General features: G+C 43.1%; 1 protein-coding gene across 2 annotated transcripts in view; it reads right to left on the bottom strand.

The window, feature by feature from the left end:
• Positions 1 to 16,531, bottom strand: part of LOC137563631 (TBC1 domain family member 22A-like) — a 403,951-nt gene that overhangs the window by 76,067 nt on the left and 311,353 nt on the right. For both annotated transcript variants that reach the window (XM_068276324.1, XM_068276325.1), the window contains exon 10: positions 309 to 384. In XM_068276324.1, the coding sequence (XP_068132425.1) occupies positions 309 to 384 (76 nt within the window). The remainder of the gene's footprint in view (positions 1 to 308; positions 385 to 16,531) is intronic.

The raw sequence follows: 16,531 nt of genomic DNA, 5'->3' as shown, positions 1-16,531 counted from the left end.
AGTGCAAAATGAATGCTGGCTTATTCCGTCTGGTCAATGTTGTGCTGCAAGCAGATTGCCATTGAATTTGTATTATGTAGGCTTAATACAAAAATAATGGAAGAGGCTCATGTTCTAGTAGCTGGCTCTTAAATGATGCATTGTAGAAATCTTTCAAACAGCACTATGCCCCATGCTGATTGAGGATGACATCCCATATGAGACATACTGAGGTAGACTGGCACGGCAAATAATTGTACTGATAGGATATCACTTTGCTGGGCTGTAACTCTACATTGCTGCAGCTGAAGCAGTTCCAAATGACTTACCATCAATACGGCTAACCAGTTCCTCCAGCATTTTCACTTTCTTCTGAATCCCTGGCTGTGCAAAGGTGTAGTTATCCTGCAAAGAACAAGAAGAAAGATAGCAGTGAAGCATTCAGCTGCTGCAGCTATTACTGGCAAGAGAGAGAGTTTTACACAAAGCTTATTTAAGATTTTTACTACACAAAACACCTAATATGAACATATTACTCCTATGTTAATAAAACACTTGAAAAGGTGATGCGGTGTGAAATATAGGTGTTATTAGTAAGATAGCTTGAGTTCCTGTTAACATATCCATGAATAGCTTGCACTTCAAAGTTTCACTCCCTTTAAGTCTATGGCAAGTCTGGCATTTCAACACTGCACTAATTTAACCTGCACTTTTCTCTCTCACTCTTTGTGACAAAAGCAAGTTTTGAATGAGGATAATACCATTTATTGGCTAGCTTTAAATAATAAGCTTTTGGCTATACCGCCTTCAGCAGACTCGAATCCTGTATGCTGACAAGTTGATTAACATTCTTAACATAGTGTTAGTTTCTTTAGTATTAAAATTAAGTAAATCTCTTCTTCCTTCCAAAGACATGTTTAAGCAAGGAGGGAAAAATCCATACTTTACATATTACCTAATTAATAAAAAAAAAACTCAAGCTGAAAATAATCCTGATATAGTCACGTAACGCGTATCTCCACAAATCCGGCAGCATTTCTGTAAAAGAAAATTATAGTTAGCTGCACTGCCTTGTCACCTGAAGCCATCCTGAAGACCCCGCATTACCTGACTCCCAGCTCCCTCCTCCCTCCTCCTCTCCCTAGAAAACCGCTTATATGTTTACTGCAGTAAACATCTTGGCGTCACCTTGGGGCCACACGCTGGAAGTCGGGTGATACGGGGTCTTCGGGATGGCTTTGAGGTACAATGCATCGCAGGTAACTATAACTTTCTTTTACAGGAAGGATTTTAAGATTAGGCTGGAGATGCACTTAAATATTGGAGTATGGCAGTATGCTTCAACAAGGATACGGAAGTGCCAGTTAAAGAAATAGATGGTAAAGAGAAGTTACATTGAACCTCCAGACTAAAAATCTACTCAGCAGCACTGAAAACGCTTGGTGTGGTGAGTTCTAACAATGCTAACAGCACACAGAGGCTGGGTCTGCATATACAAACTACCAGTCTGATGCTAACCCCCCCCAAACTACCTGCCTGACACCTAAATACCTGGCTTCCCACTCCCTAAACTCCTCAGACGGCAGAGAATTGACAGCAGGCAGGTAGTTGGGGGGGGTGTTAGCGTCAGACTGGTAGTTTGTATGGGTGGGCAGGAGGGGGGCTAGGCATCAGGCACATAGTTTGTGTGTTGAGCGAGGGTGGCTTTTAGTCTTCAGGAAGGAAGTTTGTGAGGAGAGATTTAAGGTTAGGCGGCAAGTAGTCTGTCTATGTGTGGGGAGGGGTATGGGGTTAGACATCAGGCAGGTAGTTTGCGGGGGTGGGGGCGTTTATACATCAGGTAGGTAGTTTGTGCAAGGGGGATTAGGGTTAGGCGTCATGTAGGTAGTTTGTGCAGGAGGGGGTGGGCATTTTACACTTTAATAGCAAAATTATGCTACTAAATACCAATATTTTACTATTGGCATTACTGGGCACCCAAATTTCCGTGCTTCTTTTTTTAATAGATGCCTTGGGTAGCCAGGTAGGTAGTAGCAGTGAGTGGGGAACATGTTAATTAGTGGTGTTTTTATACATAACCTGGGGCTTCCACCAACCCTATGAAGTGCATGGGCTTGTTTATGGTCTCCACGGCCGCTCCATTCTCTCGTTATCCATGCCGGTAATCTGGGCAGCCACTGCCAGCCATGCTTTTCTGTGCAGTGATGTACACCTGCACAGGCACGGAATGCTTTCTGCAGCAACAGGAGTGTGCTGACTGCTGTGTATGTGCAGAAGAGTTTGCCTGAAAGTGAATGGCTAGATTACTGGTGAGAATAACAAGAGAACGGTGCGGCTGGAGAGATGGTGAGGGAGCCCATGCACCTCATGGGGCTGGGGGAAGCACCAGGTTAAGTATAAATACACCACTAATTAACATCTCAGGTTTCCTTTAAACCAGGGTTGTGGAGTTGGTACAAAAATCATCCGACTCCTCAGTTTATGAAACCACTGACTCCAGGTACCAGTGGCATAGCAATAGGGGGTGCAGAGGTTGCGACTGCTCCAGGGCCCTTGCGCCAGAGGAACCCTGCCTCAACTGCAGTAGTAGCTCTTTATTGGTCCTGTGCTGGTAATAATCACTTCTATAGATGCTTTGAATAGTAGTCATTAACACACTGTTCCCCGTCTCTTTCTTTCACCTCTGACACTGGTTGTCCTTGGCAAGTTTTAGTGTGACGTATCAAACGTGCGCAAATCTCATTAGCGCGACTTAATTTTAGCGGGGGGCACTGCTTAATAAATTGTCTTTGTGCTACCATTAATAGATTTGCACACAGGAAGGATATGGATTTGGGCTGGGGATGCCGTGAAATGGTCCTCTAGTTTGTGTTTTCCCCCCAGGCCAAAAGGTCTTAGTCCTGCCGCTAATACAGTACTATACCTAACCCCACTCTATATACATCCATAAATGTTAAAATACAGCACAATAATTGAAAATATATTAACCTTGGGGGAGCCATTGAACACAGTGTTTAAGCACAGCAGAGCACACAACCACCCTAATGCCGGGCATACACGGCGAGGTGCGCTGTTATCAATCGAGCCACTGATGGCTCGATTGATAATATCCGACAGGTCCTATGACCTGCCGGATAGATTCCCCGCTCGATCCCAGCAGGGAATCGATCGGCTGATAAGGAGCGCCGGCGGGGACGAGCGGGAATCGATCCGCGGGGACGCGGCGGGAGTTGATCCGGCGGCTAATCAGTGTATGCCCAGCATTAGAAGTTGGCCTTCACCACTGTGAGTACTGCCAGTGATTTGTGCTGGTTGGTTGAGACTGTCGGTTAGTTGAGTTCCAAGACTCTACAGTATTATCTTTGGAACTAAACTTTTCACATGCAAAAACTCAATATATAGCTTTGATTTACTGCAGCTATGCTTATATGCTTATAGGCTTAAGATCATTATTGCCTAGCTACATTCCTATTATTGCACTGACATTTTGTAGTTGCTCACCATGGGCCTGATGCGCTAAACTGCGGTAAAGTTGCCTTATGCAGGGAGCTCACTGCAGTTTTACTGTTACTAACGAAAGATGAGCACTACATGTTAACCCTTTAGCGCTGTGGGTGTTACCACAATAACATTGGATGCGATGGTTAACATGAAGTGCTCCCTTGCCGTTCGTAACTGTAAAATTACCATGCACCCTTTACCGCAGTGTTCATCAGGCCCCATGATCCTAGGATCCCTTTTCCTCTGACTTCATTTATTTCCCCATCTTACCTGTCTTAAAGGGGAAATTCAGCCTAAACAAACATACTATCATTAAGTTACATTAGTTATATTAATTAAAATAGATAGGTAATATAATCTCTTACCCACCCTGATTTAAAAGAACAGGCAAATGTTTGTGATTTCATGGGGGCAGCCAACTTAGTTGATTGGAGGTGACAGGGAGCATGAGACACAGTTCCAATTGTCCTGTGTCCTGATCACCCCTCCCAGCTACGTTCGCCAGACTTCAAATCTCAAATTCAAAATAAAAAAAAATAAAAAAACTTGCACCAAAATAGCAGAAGGAAAACAACATCAGATATCCCATCATGCTTTGCACAGCATCAGGGGAAAAAAGCCCGGGCAGGTTTATTTGATGAGGTGGAGCTTAGCTTCTGTGCAGCTAAAAATGAGGTTTGGGTAAGAAAAACAAAGTTCTGATGCTGTGAAACTGTTAAAGAGAACCCGAGGTGAGTTAACAGCACACAGAGGCGGGGTCTGCATATACTGCCCAGCCTCTGTTGCTATCCCAATCCCCTCTAAGTTCCCCCTTTGCTCTGCTCTGCTCAAGCAGCGCTGCCTGCAGTGCACTGTGCACGCACCAACCAGGCAGTGTGATTGGATCCGAAGAGGGGGCGCATGCATCTCCATTCATCCCCGGCCAGAAACAAGTCAGAAGTCTGTCTGACTGACAGGGGGCAGGCCAGGGGACGGCTTTGAAGTGAGCGGCTGCACTAGGCTGCACACAGGCTCTGACACTGCAGTGCGATCCTGCACTTGACTGCGCGGCCCAAATTACTTAGGAAGAGGGCGGCCCAGGGGGAAATCGCCCCGGTCCCCCCGGGCAAACCGCTTATGATTAGCTGGGCCTATATTTAACATTGAGTCTTGAGCAACCAGAAAGAACTTATCCAGCATCAGCTGATCCCGTCATAACTAGATAACCTAGACTCCACTCTATTCATAATTTCACTTATCACCATGATTCTTTGGAAAATGTGCCTTATTTAATTTTGGGGTCAGCTAGGCTTTAAAAATGCTGTAAAAAAACACATGCTTCAGGTCCAGACTACAGGAACAAACACATGGATTACTTGCAGCTGTTTAACACCCTTCAGAAATGCAGCTCTCCAGTTAGAAAATCCTCTGAAACCACTTTAGGTATCATATAAGCTAAAACTGTCACGGAGATCCTCCAACATAGCGGAGATACTATTTAAGTACTTTTTAAGACTAATGTTTCACATTCTGTATATCTGCATTAATGACAACTCAGCATTAACAACCCACCACTAACCTGTGTTGTTTTTTAGATCTGTAATTCCCAATCACCATGTTAAAAAAAAAGAGAAAAAAACAAACTACTTTCATCAACTCACCATAAACACGGAAATCAATATTTATGTACATATTTATTTTGTTATTTCATTTGGAGGAACAGAAGTTTGAAAGGATACTGATAGTTATAAAAAAAATGCAAAATAATATTCCCTATGGCACACTCGGACATCTAAACCTGCCTTAATGTTATGTATTTTAGGAACATTTAATAATTCAGCTTTTTGCAGCAAATGAAAGTAATCAAACAAATGAACAGATAGTATTCAACTTTTACAAGCTTTTCAGAGGTGCTTTAGATGCCTTAGGCAGGGAACTAAGAAACAGATCAATGTTAAGCTCTAATAATTATAAAGGCTGTGAAACCACAAAAAGAACACAAGAACTGGGTTTCCTTTATTACACCAATAGAAAGTGGACTAGTATATAATATGGTCAGGAATCAACCACAGCCATAAACATTGAGTGGGGCACTTCATTTGAAGAGGAAATGCATGACAGGTCATTGCAATGATACAAATATATGATATTTAACCTGCAGGATGCTGTAACATTCTGTAAAATGTGTACCTGTCTAAAATAATTAAAATAGATGTCTTCTATGAGGTTAATACCACATACACATTTGAAGATTTAAGCATAAATGTAATTTAGGCAGCTTATTAGGTTAGCTAAATCTTAATGATTAAGATGAGTCATTTTATGTACTTTCTAAAATAATGGAACTTTGGACAAAAATAAGCATAAAATGCAAGCTATTTTAATGCAGGTGTCATTTGTATTATAGATAAAAATTTTAAACTTGTCAAATAAATAACACACACATCACCACCACACGTATTTTTGAAAACAACTATTATAAAATAGAGATACACAAATGTAAAGTGTACATGTGACAAAGGTTCATCTTCTTTAAGCTTCAGATTACTGCAAGGTGACATTATTTGTGATACCTTGTTCTGGGGTTCTCCCAAAAGACCTGAACCTTCCCTAGACACCCATCTTCCCTAATACTAACCTCACCCTGAGCCCAGTGTTTAATGCCAATATTCTCTCTCTGCTGTGCCAAACCGTATACAAAAACCCTTCCATTTTCTTGTTACAGTGATCCCTTCCAGTTCTGATAATATTTTGTCAGAACTGAAATATACCAGTTGCTGTCAGTTATACATCAGCAGCTGTCAGTTACAACTGAATGTGCAAGGTAATGTCCATGTTTCCCTATGGCTCAAGTGGGTGATATTACAATTTAACAGTGTGCTGACCAGGAAGCTGTTATGGGGTAATGGCAATTTTTAACCTTCCTATGCCGCGCAGGAGGATTTCTCAGGCCCTGCTGGGCCGATTTGCATACTTTTTTTTTGCAACACGCAGCTAGCACTTTGCTAGCTGCGTGTGCATTCCGAATTCTGAATCGCAGCTGATCGCCGCGCTGTGCCCCCCCCCCCCAGACCCCGTGCGCTGCCTGGCCAATCAGTGCCAGGCAGCGCTGAGGGGTGGATCGGGACTCCCTTAGACGTCCATGACGTCATCCCGCCCCATCGCCATGGCGACGGGGGAAGCCCTTCAGGAAATCCCGTTCTTTGAATGGGATTTCCTGATCAAAGATCGCCGGAGGCGATCGAAGCGGGCGGGGGGATGCCGCTGTACAGCGGCAATCATGTAGCGAGCCCTAGGCTTGCTACATGATTTTAAAAAAAGGAAATTTAAAAAATAGTGCTGCACTGCCCCTGGCGGTTTCTAATAAGACTGCCAGGAGGGTTAAAATGGAGGACAGAGAATTCCATTGATCATAGTGGACAAATGGGACGCAACAGAGGAGAAAGAGATTGAGGAGTAGACTACACGGGATGCAAGTATGACCTGTGTATGGTTATTTTGACTTTTTGTTTTCAGTTCAGGTTCTCTTTAAAGGACATCTAAAGCCCCATACCAGGGTTGCCAACCGTCCGTCTTTAGACGGGCAGTCCGTCCAAATGACCTCAAATTAAATATGTCCGTATTGCCCGTATTTTTAAGCATGCTGTCCGTCTAAAAAAAAGTACATTTCTCCCTCTGCGGCGCATTGTTTTGTGCGCACACTCAGCTCTCACTGTGACCGCGGTGCAGGATGCCGGGAACAGCAGAAAATCAGGCTGCACCTCCTTCTCATTCCTCCCTCCAATCATAAGCTGTCCTTTCTGGCTGTCAGCTCCTCCAGCCAATAGAAGCCAGAGGTAGCAGAAGGTATCCCACCCCCACAACACGGAACACGGAGTCCTGGTCCCAGCCACTGCCTGTATGGACTATGGAGAGGAGGTAGCTAGCTTTGTTCAGCCATGTGCTGCTTCAGCTTCTAGCCCTGGCGAGCGATGCGCTTCTTTACCTCTGCTGCTCACAGCCTGTCATCAGCATAGTTACTCTTCCAGCCTCTGCCATGTCACTGATCAGCACGCCTGCCAGCCAGGACTCGGGAGCTGATAAGTGTGACGTAGCGGCACTTCAGCTGTATATATCCTCCATGTGCTGCGATGTAATTAGCTGGGCAGCATTCCTGGGGAACTTGAATTAAGTCACAGGAGGGATGGGATCAGGGGGAAGCCTTTCTCCAGGCAGGACATGGGGGTTATTTACATTGATATGGAGAGTCTTGATGATGAAACAGCTGAAACCCGAGCATTGTAAAGATAAAATCACTGTCCCATAGAAATCTGCTCTGAAAGGGGAAGTGCATTGCTTCACTTTTACAATAGGTTGTGAGCTGCTCTGATCAGGCAGGCAGCTCAGTTTCTCCCTTTTATTTGCATAGAAGCTGGGGTCTGTGTGGCTAAGCTGCCTGCAACCTATCTTCCAGTTTAGGGTTGGTTCACACTGGCTAATTTTGCAGCACTCTGCTGATTGCCAGTGATCAGCAAAGAGCTGCTGCTAATGTATCCCTATGGATACATTCACACAGCAGCGATTACGATCATTCGCCAACACCCTGCAGGCAGTGCTTTGGGAACAATTGTGCTGTGATTCTAGTTCCATTGAACGGGAATAATAGATGCAAATAGCGGTAAAATGCAAGATTTTGCCTGCTGAATCGCAAACACAATCGGGATTTAGGCGCCAGTGTGAACTAGCCCTTACAGTGTAATTACCCCTTCTGCAAACATAGGCACACTACTGGAAGTGACCTGAGCACCATTGTTTGAAACAAACCTCTCCCTAAGGGAGGTTAGTATACGGTGTGTGTTTTGGGGGGACAGCTGCGATTTGTACTAATGTACAGGGGATGATCTCTAGCTTCCCCTCCCCCTAGTTTGCACAGGTGCCTCCATCTTTTATGTGTATCACAGAACCACACAAAGCAAGCAGCTGTGGTGATATTATGCACCCCCTGTTCAGCTGCCACAATAATGCATGCTGGGAAATGTAGTCCATAAATGTGAGATGGAATCACATTTATAGACTACATCTCAAATGAATTGTGGAGGCTGATCAGGGGTGCATAATATCATCACAGCTGCTTTGAACCGCATTTCTGCGGCACATGAAGAAGCAGGTCTATAGATTGTGAGCTAGTGTGACAACAGTAAAGCGCTGCAGAAGATGTCAGTGCTATATAAATACATAATAATAATATGGTAGGACATTAGACTATGACTATGGTAGGATTAGATTGTGAGCACCTCTGAGGGAAAGTCAGTGACATGACTATGTGCTCTGTAAAGTGTTGCAGAAGATGTCAGTGCTATATAAATACTGGAAAAAAAATAATGCCCGGAACTTAGCCCCACCCACAACTCTACTTAAAAGTGCGCTTCTGACTCCGCCCCCTGTCCGTCCAAAATCTTGGGTGTCCTGCTTTTTTGGGCCTTTTGTCCGTCAAAAATTAGAAATTAGGTTGGCAACCTTGCCCCATACACACGGTCTTTTATGCAGCACTGGTCTTTTATGCAGCACAATTATCAAACAATTTTTGTTGTGAAACAACCCAAAAAAAAAAAGTTGCTTGCTATTGTTCACACAACTGATAAGACTGATAAGACATCAAGCCAACTGTTGGATTAACGTCTTATCAGTTGTGTGAACAATAGAAAGCAACTTTTTTTGTTGTTGTTTCAACTTGTTTCACAACAAAAGTTGTTTGATAATTGTGCTGCATAAAAGGCCGTTGTTGAGCCTGTGTATGAGGCTTTTAGTGTGAGGGATATGGAGGCTGCCATATTTATTTGCCTTTAGACAATGCAGATTGCCCAACTGTCCTGCTGATCCTCTGCCTCTAATACTTTTAGCCAGAGGCCCTGAACAATCATGCAGATCAGACGTTTCTGACAAACATCTGACAAATTTACCTGCATGCTTGTTTCAGGTGTGTAATTCAGATACTACTGCAGCCAAAGTAATCAGCAGGACTGCCAGGCTACTAGTATTGTTTAAAATGAAATAAATATGGCAGCCTCCATATCACTCACACTTCAGTTGTCCTTTAGGAGTTAATTCAAAGTAAGCATGGAGCAGTGTGAATCAACACAATGAACAAAGAGTTCAAAATAAATCACTGTTTTGCGTTCTGACAAGTGCAGCAACACTCTATGATGCAATATTGCACTACTACATGCACTGGCAGCCAATAATTGTGTTACAGTGCATGACTGCCTTTAAAGAATATTGTTACCTTAAAGCAAACCCGAGGTGAACAAAAACAATAGATACTTTTCTATGAAGCGGGAAGCTATATAGAGAGAAGCCTCTGGATCTTCCAGAGACTTCCCACGTTATCTTCAAGACCAAGGCTGCTTCTGGGACAAAAGTCAAGGAGGGAGTTAAAGTGGATCTGCAGCATTAAAAAAAGACAAAAGTGAGATACAATAATGCAGAGGTTTTTAGTGTCCTCCTCGCCACCACTGTTGCCACAATCGGAACCCTCTGAAAATATCCAATATAAGCTTGTTGATTATGTTTGCATGGCCGCCTTCCCTACCATGTACAATTACTGCATGCACGAGCATGCAGCACAAGTACAGCCGTGCAGTAGCACGAAACTGCTCATGGGCAAGCTGCCATGTGAACATATCCAACAATGCCTTACATTTCAGGCTCCTATACAATACTGGTCTTTACAGCATTGGACTTTCCTTTCACCTCCAGCTACATCCACAAGCTGAATATCCTTTTGGCTTTGGCGTAGCCACTTCTTTCTTTCTGAGGCTACTAGTATTTGCAATCTGCTCTTCCCCTGTAGCATTTTGGCCACTTTTCAACCTGTGCGGCTCATACCATCTTGTGCAGCCTTTTGATACTATCCATGGGGTTTTCTGGGCAAAGCCACAGGAGTGGGTTGCCATTTACTTCTCCAGTGATTCTGGATTTAAACTCACTGCTCTGACTGGTCCTGTCTAGGGTAGTCCTGCACAGCATAGCCAATAGCTTCACAGAGCTACACAAGCCCCTCCTCCATGACAAGGCAGGGGATCCATAAAGGGGTATGCAAAGTTAGAACTCTAAGGGCCTGAGTCTCCTGCTGCCTTTTTAAAGACGCATACAAAAAAGGCATTCAAAATTTTCAAGCATTTTTGAAATGTGTTTTCAGGCGTTTTAACGCTTTTAAAAGTGTTTAAAGAAAAAAAACCTCATGCGTTTATATACGTTTTTAAAAATGCTGCAGTGGGCTCAGGCTCTTATACAATAAGAGTACATTACCACTGTTAAGCCCTTCTAAGCCAGGCTTGAGAAGGCATAGCTTTTTAATGTGTTATGTTAATTGTTTCACAGTATTAATTCATTCACTTATTTTCTTTACACGCTGATCACTGTAATTGTGCTCTAAGGCCTCTTTTACATCATCAGATGCAGATGGCCGTGCGGTCGGACCGCAACGTGCATGATCACACGCCATCTGTGTTTCCATGTGTTGCACGACTAATCCCATTTACTGTAGTGAATGGGTCAGCCGCGCGTTTTGGCAAAAAATGTGTGCAGCATGCGTTCGCTCACCGCACTGGTACGGAAAGTATGCAGTGTGAACATCAGACAATGCAGTCTATGCACTTCTGATGTTCATGCATGTCTGCCTCCTGCACGCGTTGCCGTAATACGTACGGCAAAGCGTGTTATGTGAACGAGGCCTTACTATGATGGTATGCAGGGGCGTAGCAATAGGGGGTGCAGAGGTAGCGACCGCATCGGGGCCCTTGGGCCAGAGGGGCCCTCCCACAACTACAGTATTAGCTCCCTATTGGTACTGTGCTCATAATAATCACTTCTATAGATACTTTTAATATTGGTAATCATTAACAAGCTGCTCCCCATCCCCTTCTTGCATCTCTGACACTGTAGTTGCCATTGGAAGGTTTTGGTGCTCCGTATCAATTGTTATGTATAGAGTGCTTGGGGGGCCCCATGTAAAACTTGCATCGGGGCCCACAGCTCCTTCGCTACGCCACTGATGGTATGCATTTTATACACTTGCTCTTCTTTGAGGAAAAAAAAACAACAGGGAGAACGGTTTGTGATACCTCAGTCTGCAGCTTTGTAAGCCACATACCGTATTCTTGATATATTGCGAATGAAAGCAGTTCCCACACAGAGCATCAGAGTGCATTTTGGCCACTGCACTTTCTATAATCCTTTCATACTGAAATTTACACATGCCTCTTCAAAATCTGTTGAGTGGATTAACAGTACAGAACAGCATAAGAATGCATACACCGTGTGCATCAAAGTCTATTTCCCTTCAGTGAAACAAAAATTTAATTCAACATCACAGCCAGCTCAGCTCTGCTCTAGCCTATTTTTATTTTATTTATTTTAATCCAAAATTGCCTTCTTCAGAGATTACGGGTAGAAACATAAAATTAAGATGACATTATCTACATGCCATGAAAAGTAGCTGCCTGAAAAATTGTCAGTGCAAGTGACTGTGCTGAGGTTTCGCTTCTGACACATGCAAAACATTTTGATAACATTTAGAATAGTCACACTGTTAGGTAATCAGCTGCGGAACAACTATAAATGCAGCATTTCAACATATCAGCCACTGAAGCATAGGAAGTTTAAATTCTGGTTCAGGTATGAAGTCACAGAGATCATTTGAATGAAAGACGGAACCTGCTTTTACAGCTGTAAACAGCTAATAAAATATTCACATGCACATTTCCTTTGCAAGACAAGGGCAGCTGAGTGTAGCTGTTTGAGGCAGCGGTGGGCTAAGGGGATGATGGCTGCAATGGGTCTTAAAACATCAACAACGAAAAAGATACATGTTCAGTATCAAGCAGTAAAATACCTGTGAACCACAAATTAAGAAGACTAAGGAATACCCTGAAAGCCAAGGCTAGATGCATACGTTTTCCACCCTTAACAGAGGCGTAACTATAAATCACTGGGCTCCCCTGCAAAACTTTGGACGGCACCCCCTCCACCCCCCTTTCTGTACTGGTAAGCTGAGAACCAATGTTAATCAATTGGCTAGAGCACACTTGAATGTGTTTTCTCCATGCAGATAAAAACAGACAGCAGTAAAGGACTGTACACATTTTCGCTATCAATTACATTAGCCTCTGTGATAAATGTGTATGTTTTCACACATACAGATACAGACACATATCGTGTGCAGAAACCACATACAGAAAGCCAACAGTTGAGTGTGCATCCAACCTCAGCTTCTTATTACACTAATTCTCTCCTTCTCTGATGGACCAGAACCAGCTCTTCCAGCATCACTACAGTACACAGCACTTGGGAAAGAGTGGAGAGGCTGGGGGAAGTGCGTTGTACACAAGACACTGAAGAGAAACTGTCTGCAAATCTTTGTCTACAAAACTTTGCATGATTCCTTATCAGGGGCTGAGCAGATGCAGTCATTAGAACAATTGCGCAAAGAACAGTGCGTTTTTTCTCTCTGTGCCCTTAGTTGTCAGTCTCTCAGGACAGGGAAAAGAAACTTCTCCCCAAGGGGCCCCTTGCGGCTTCTGAGCCCCCCTGCGGCTGTATCCCTTGCAAGGTCTATTGTTACGCCCCTGCGCCCCTAAGCCAACTTCCTTGCAGCTTGCTTTCCATGTGCAGCACCACCTCCTATTCCTTGCGCAGACACCTCTTCCATGTCTAACATTTATGTACAGCAGCCTCCTTCAGTTCTATACAGGCTCCTTGGGCAGCAGCTCCCTATTTCCAAGTGTTGCGCCTTATTTGAAACTTTTGCATTCCATTTGCAGCAATGCCTCCTCCATGTCCAGCCACCCCTTGGCCAGCTGCTGCCTGAGGCCCGGGCCTTGGTGGCCTTTCCAGAAATCCAGCCCAGCAGTTAGGAAATTATAAAGGGCTAAAAGAGACAAAAAAGCCCTCTATTAAAAAGCAATGCTAAATGTAATTTTGCCTTCTTTAGCCACTTTCCCACCCCCGGGACAAGTAACTACGTCCCTGCAAAATTCTATAACTGCTTGCAGGGGTGTAGCTATCACGTTCCTCCTTGCTGCACGTTACCGCTCGCCCCACCACGCTTGTTACCGCCGCCGATCGTTAGCTGCTGGATCAATGAATAGGAACACAGTTCCGATTTTTTTATCTAAATCCCCATGTGAATGACCACAGCCTTCTATGAGACAGAGCCGCCATTCACAAAGTCCATCCACGCAGTGCTTCCTGTTTGTGTAGTAATGCTACGCATACGGAAGTCAACTTTAAGGACCTCTTGTGGCCTTAGGGACTGAACTTTTTTATATGTATGTAAAGAGGGTATATTACTGTTACTTTATAAAATGATGGGCTTGTAATTAGGGATGGATGCAAAACTGAAAAAATGCACCTTTATTTCCAAATAAAATATTGGCGCCATACAAGCAAACAAACAAAAACAAGCAAACAAACAAAGAACATTTATTTCACACTTTTCTCCTAGCGGACTCAAAGTGCCAGAGCTGCAGTCACTAGGACGCACTCTATAGGCAGTAGTAGTGTTAGGGAGTCTTGCCCAAGGTCTCCTACTGAATAGGTGCTGGCTTACTGAACAGCAGGAGCCGAGATTCGAACCCAGGTCTCCTGTGTCAAAGGCAGAGCCCTCAACCATTACACTATCCAGCCTAGTACAATGTACTAGGAAAAACTTTTATGGTGAAGTGGTTAAACAGAAGGTATTTGCGATAATTCTGCATCAAGGCTGGATTCACAGTGGTCCGTTGCATAACTCACACATCATAATGAGTGTGAACTGCAAAGAAGACTGGACATAGACTTTAATACAAAGCCTGCATGCAGCTAGTTAGAATAATGTGATCGGTTATAATGCAATACCCTGAACAGGCCCATAGAAATGTATGGGCAGTGAGTTGACATGCAGAATTATTCTGCAATGCAACAGAGTGCTGTGAACTAGTCCTAAGTGAGCAACTGATGCATCACCACAATTGCTCACTTAGGCCCGGTGCACACCAAAAACCGCTAGCAGATCCGCAAAATGCTAGCAGATTTTGAAACGCTTTTTCTTCTTTTTCTGTAGCGTTTCAGCTAGCGTTTTGCGGTTTTGTCTAGCGGTTTTGGTGTAGTAGATTTCCTGTATTGTTACAGTAAAGCTGTTACTGAACAGCTACTGTAACAAAAAACGCCTGGCAAACCGCTCTGAAGTGCCGTTTTTCAGAGCGGTTTGCGTTTTTCCTATACTTAACATTGAGGCAGAAACGCATCCACAATCCAAAAAATGCCTCACCCAGGCATTTTTCGTTTCTGCAAAATGCCTCCCGCTCTGGTGTGCACCACCCCATTGAGATACATTGACCAAGCGGATACGCAGCACGCTGAAAAAGCCGCTCGGTGAGCACCAGCCCTGAAAGAGGAACCATAACCAAGGATTGAACTTCATGCCAATCAGTAGCTGATACCTCCTTTCCCATGAGAAATCTTTTCCTTTTCTCAAACGGATCATCAGGGGGCTCTGTATGGCTGATATTGTGGTGAAACCCCTCCCACAGTGTGATGTCAGGACCATGATACTGACATCACACTGAGGGTGCTTTAAAAGGAACCTGAAGCGAGTAAAAATATTCAAAATTAACACAAGACTTAGCTGCAAATCAATATTACATACTAACCTCACCGTCAGTTCCTCTCAGAAGCTCACCATTTTCTTCTTACAGTGATCCCTTCCAGTTCTGACAATATTTTGTCAGAACTGAAATATACCATTTCTTGTCAGTTAGATATCAGCCACTGTCAGTTACAAGGTAACGTCCATGTTTCCTTATGGCTGAAGTGGGCGATATTACAGTTTAACAGTGTATGTAGGTGCATGGTGTGCCCAAGCTTCTCAAGTCTTTCTTGCCTGTCTCAGGTATATGTGGGATTTTGGAAATATTTATGAGCCCTTATAAGGTCATTTTGAAAGCATTTAACATAATCCTTCATGAAGGTTCAATGGTCTTCATATCATATAAATGGAAATACAAAGTTATAAATACTATGTGACACAACATTAAGAATTAAGGGCAGAATTATTTGCAGTTAAATATCTTAGTGAACCAATCTAGAGTTTTCAAATTACCCTGCCAAGGTTATAACTACACATCAATGACAATAATTTATACAGTTTGATGACACTCCTTAAAAAAAAAAATAGGGACCTTTACTATACAGTGTCAATATGCCATTTAGCAATTTAGAGCAGTATGATAATTTACATAATTTTTTATTTCACTAGTTTCCCAAAAGAAATTAATGAAGTAAATGAGTGCGTATAACTAAGTGCAATATCATCAATAAAATAATTTGCAGTAATCATAAAAATAAATCTGACATTACTCTTGGTCAAGTAAGACATATTGAGAAGGGTGAATAGGAAGCATAAATAAATATATTTAAATAAATAAATACAAAAATAAACAAAATATAAAATATTGTTGACAGTTAAAGGGGATAGGTATGCAGAACTGCCCCTGACCATTCTGGGAGACCAGGTACATTTTCTACTGGCTTTAGAATTCTCAGTGGGGGAAAAAAAAAAAAAAAAAAAAAAAAAAAAAAAAACTTTCCGCAGAGATCACCTCCCAGTTCTAAAGATGTTGCTGCCTGTGATAAAATTCAGAATAAAAAACGGTGAGTAAAAATGTTGCATGTTGATTTGTAGACCTTTTTGATAACGGTTTCACTACCGAATGGAGGTTCAGAATATAATATATTTTTTCTGCAATCAATGTGCTGGGTGATTATTGAGCGAGATGCTGGGTGTGGAGCACACCACTTCTCACCCATTTTAAAGCATATTCATCATAATAATAATAATAAAAAGATATAGCAGCCCCCACTAGGTTAACCCCCTTTATCCCATGCCAGCTGGCATTACCAACATGACAGACAATGTGGGACTCCGCCATCCTAACCTACATTGCACATGACATGGTGAGGATTTCGCAGGAGAGGGACAAAAGTATATTCCTACTCCTGCAAAGACCCAAATCATGTTAAAAACAAGAGACTCTTACCCACCCCAATGAGAGGA

This window comes from Hyperolius riggenbachi, chromosome 3 (assembly GCF_040937935.1).
Source record: "Hyperolius riggenbachi isolate aHypRig1 chromosome 3, aHypRig1.pri, whole genome shotgun sequence".
NCBI lineage: Eukaryota > Metazoa > Chordata > Amphibia > Anura > Hyperoliidae > Hyperolius > Hyperolius riggenbachi.
Note: the sequence above shows the minus strand (reverse complement) of the source record. Positions and strands in the feature narration are given on the sequence as shown.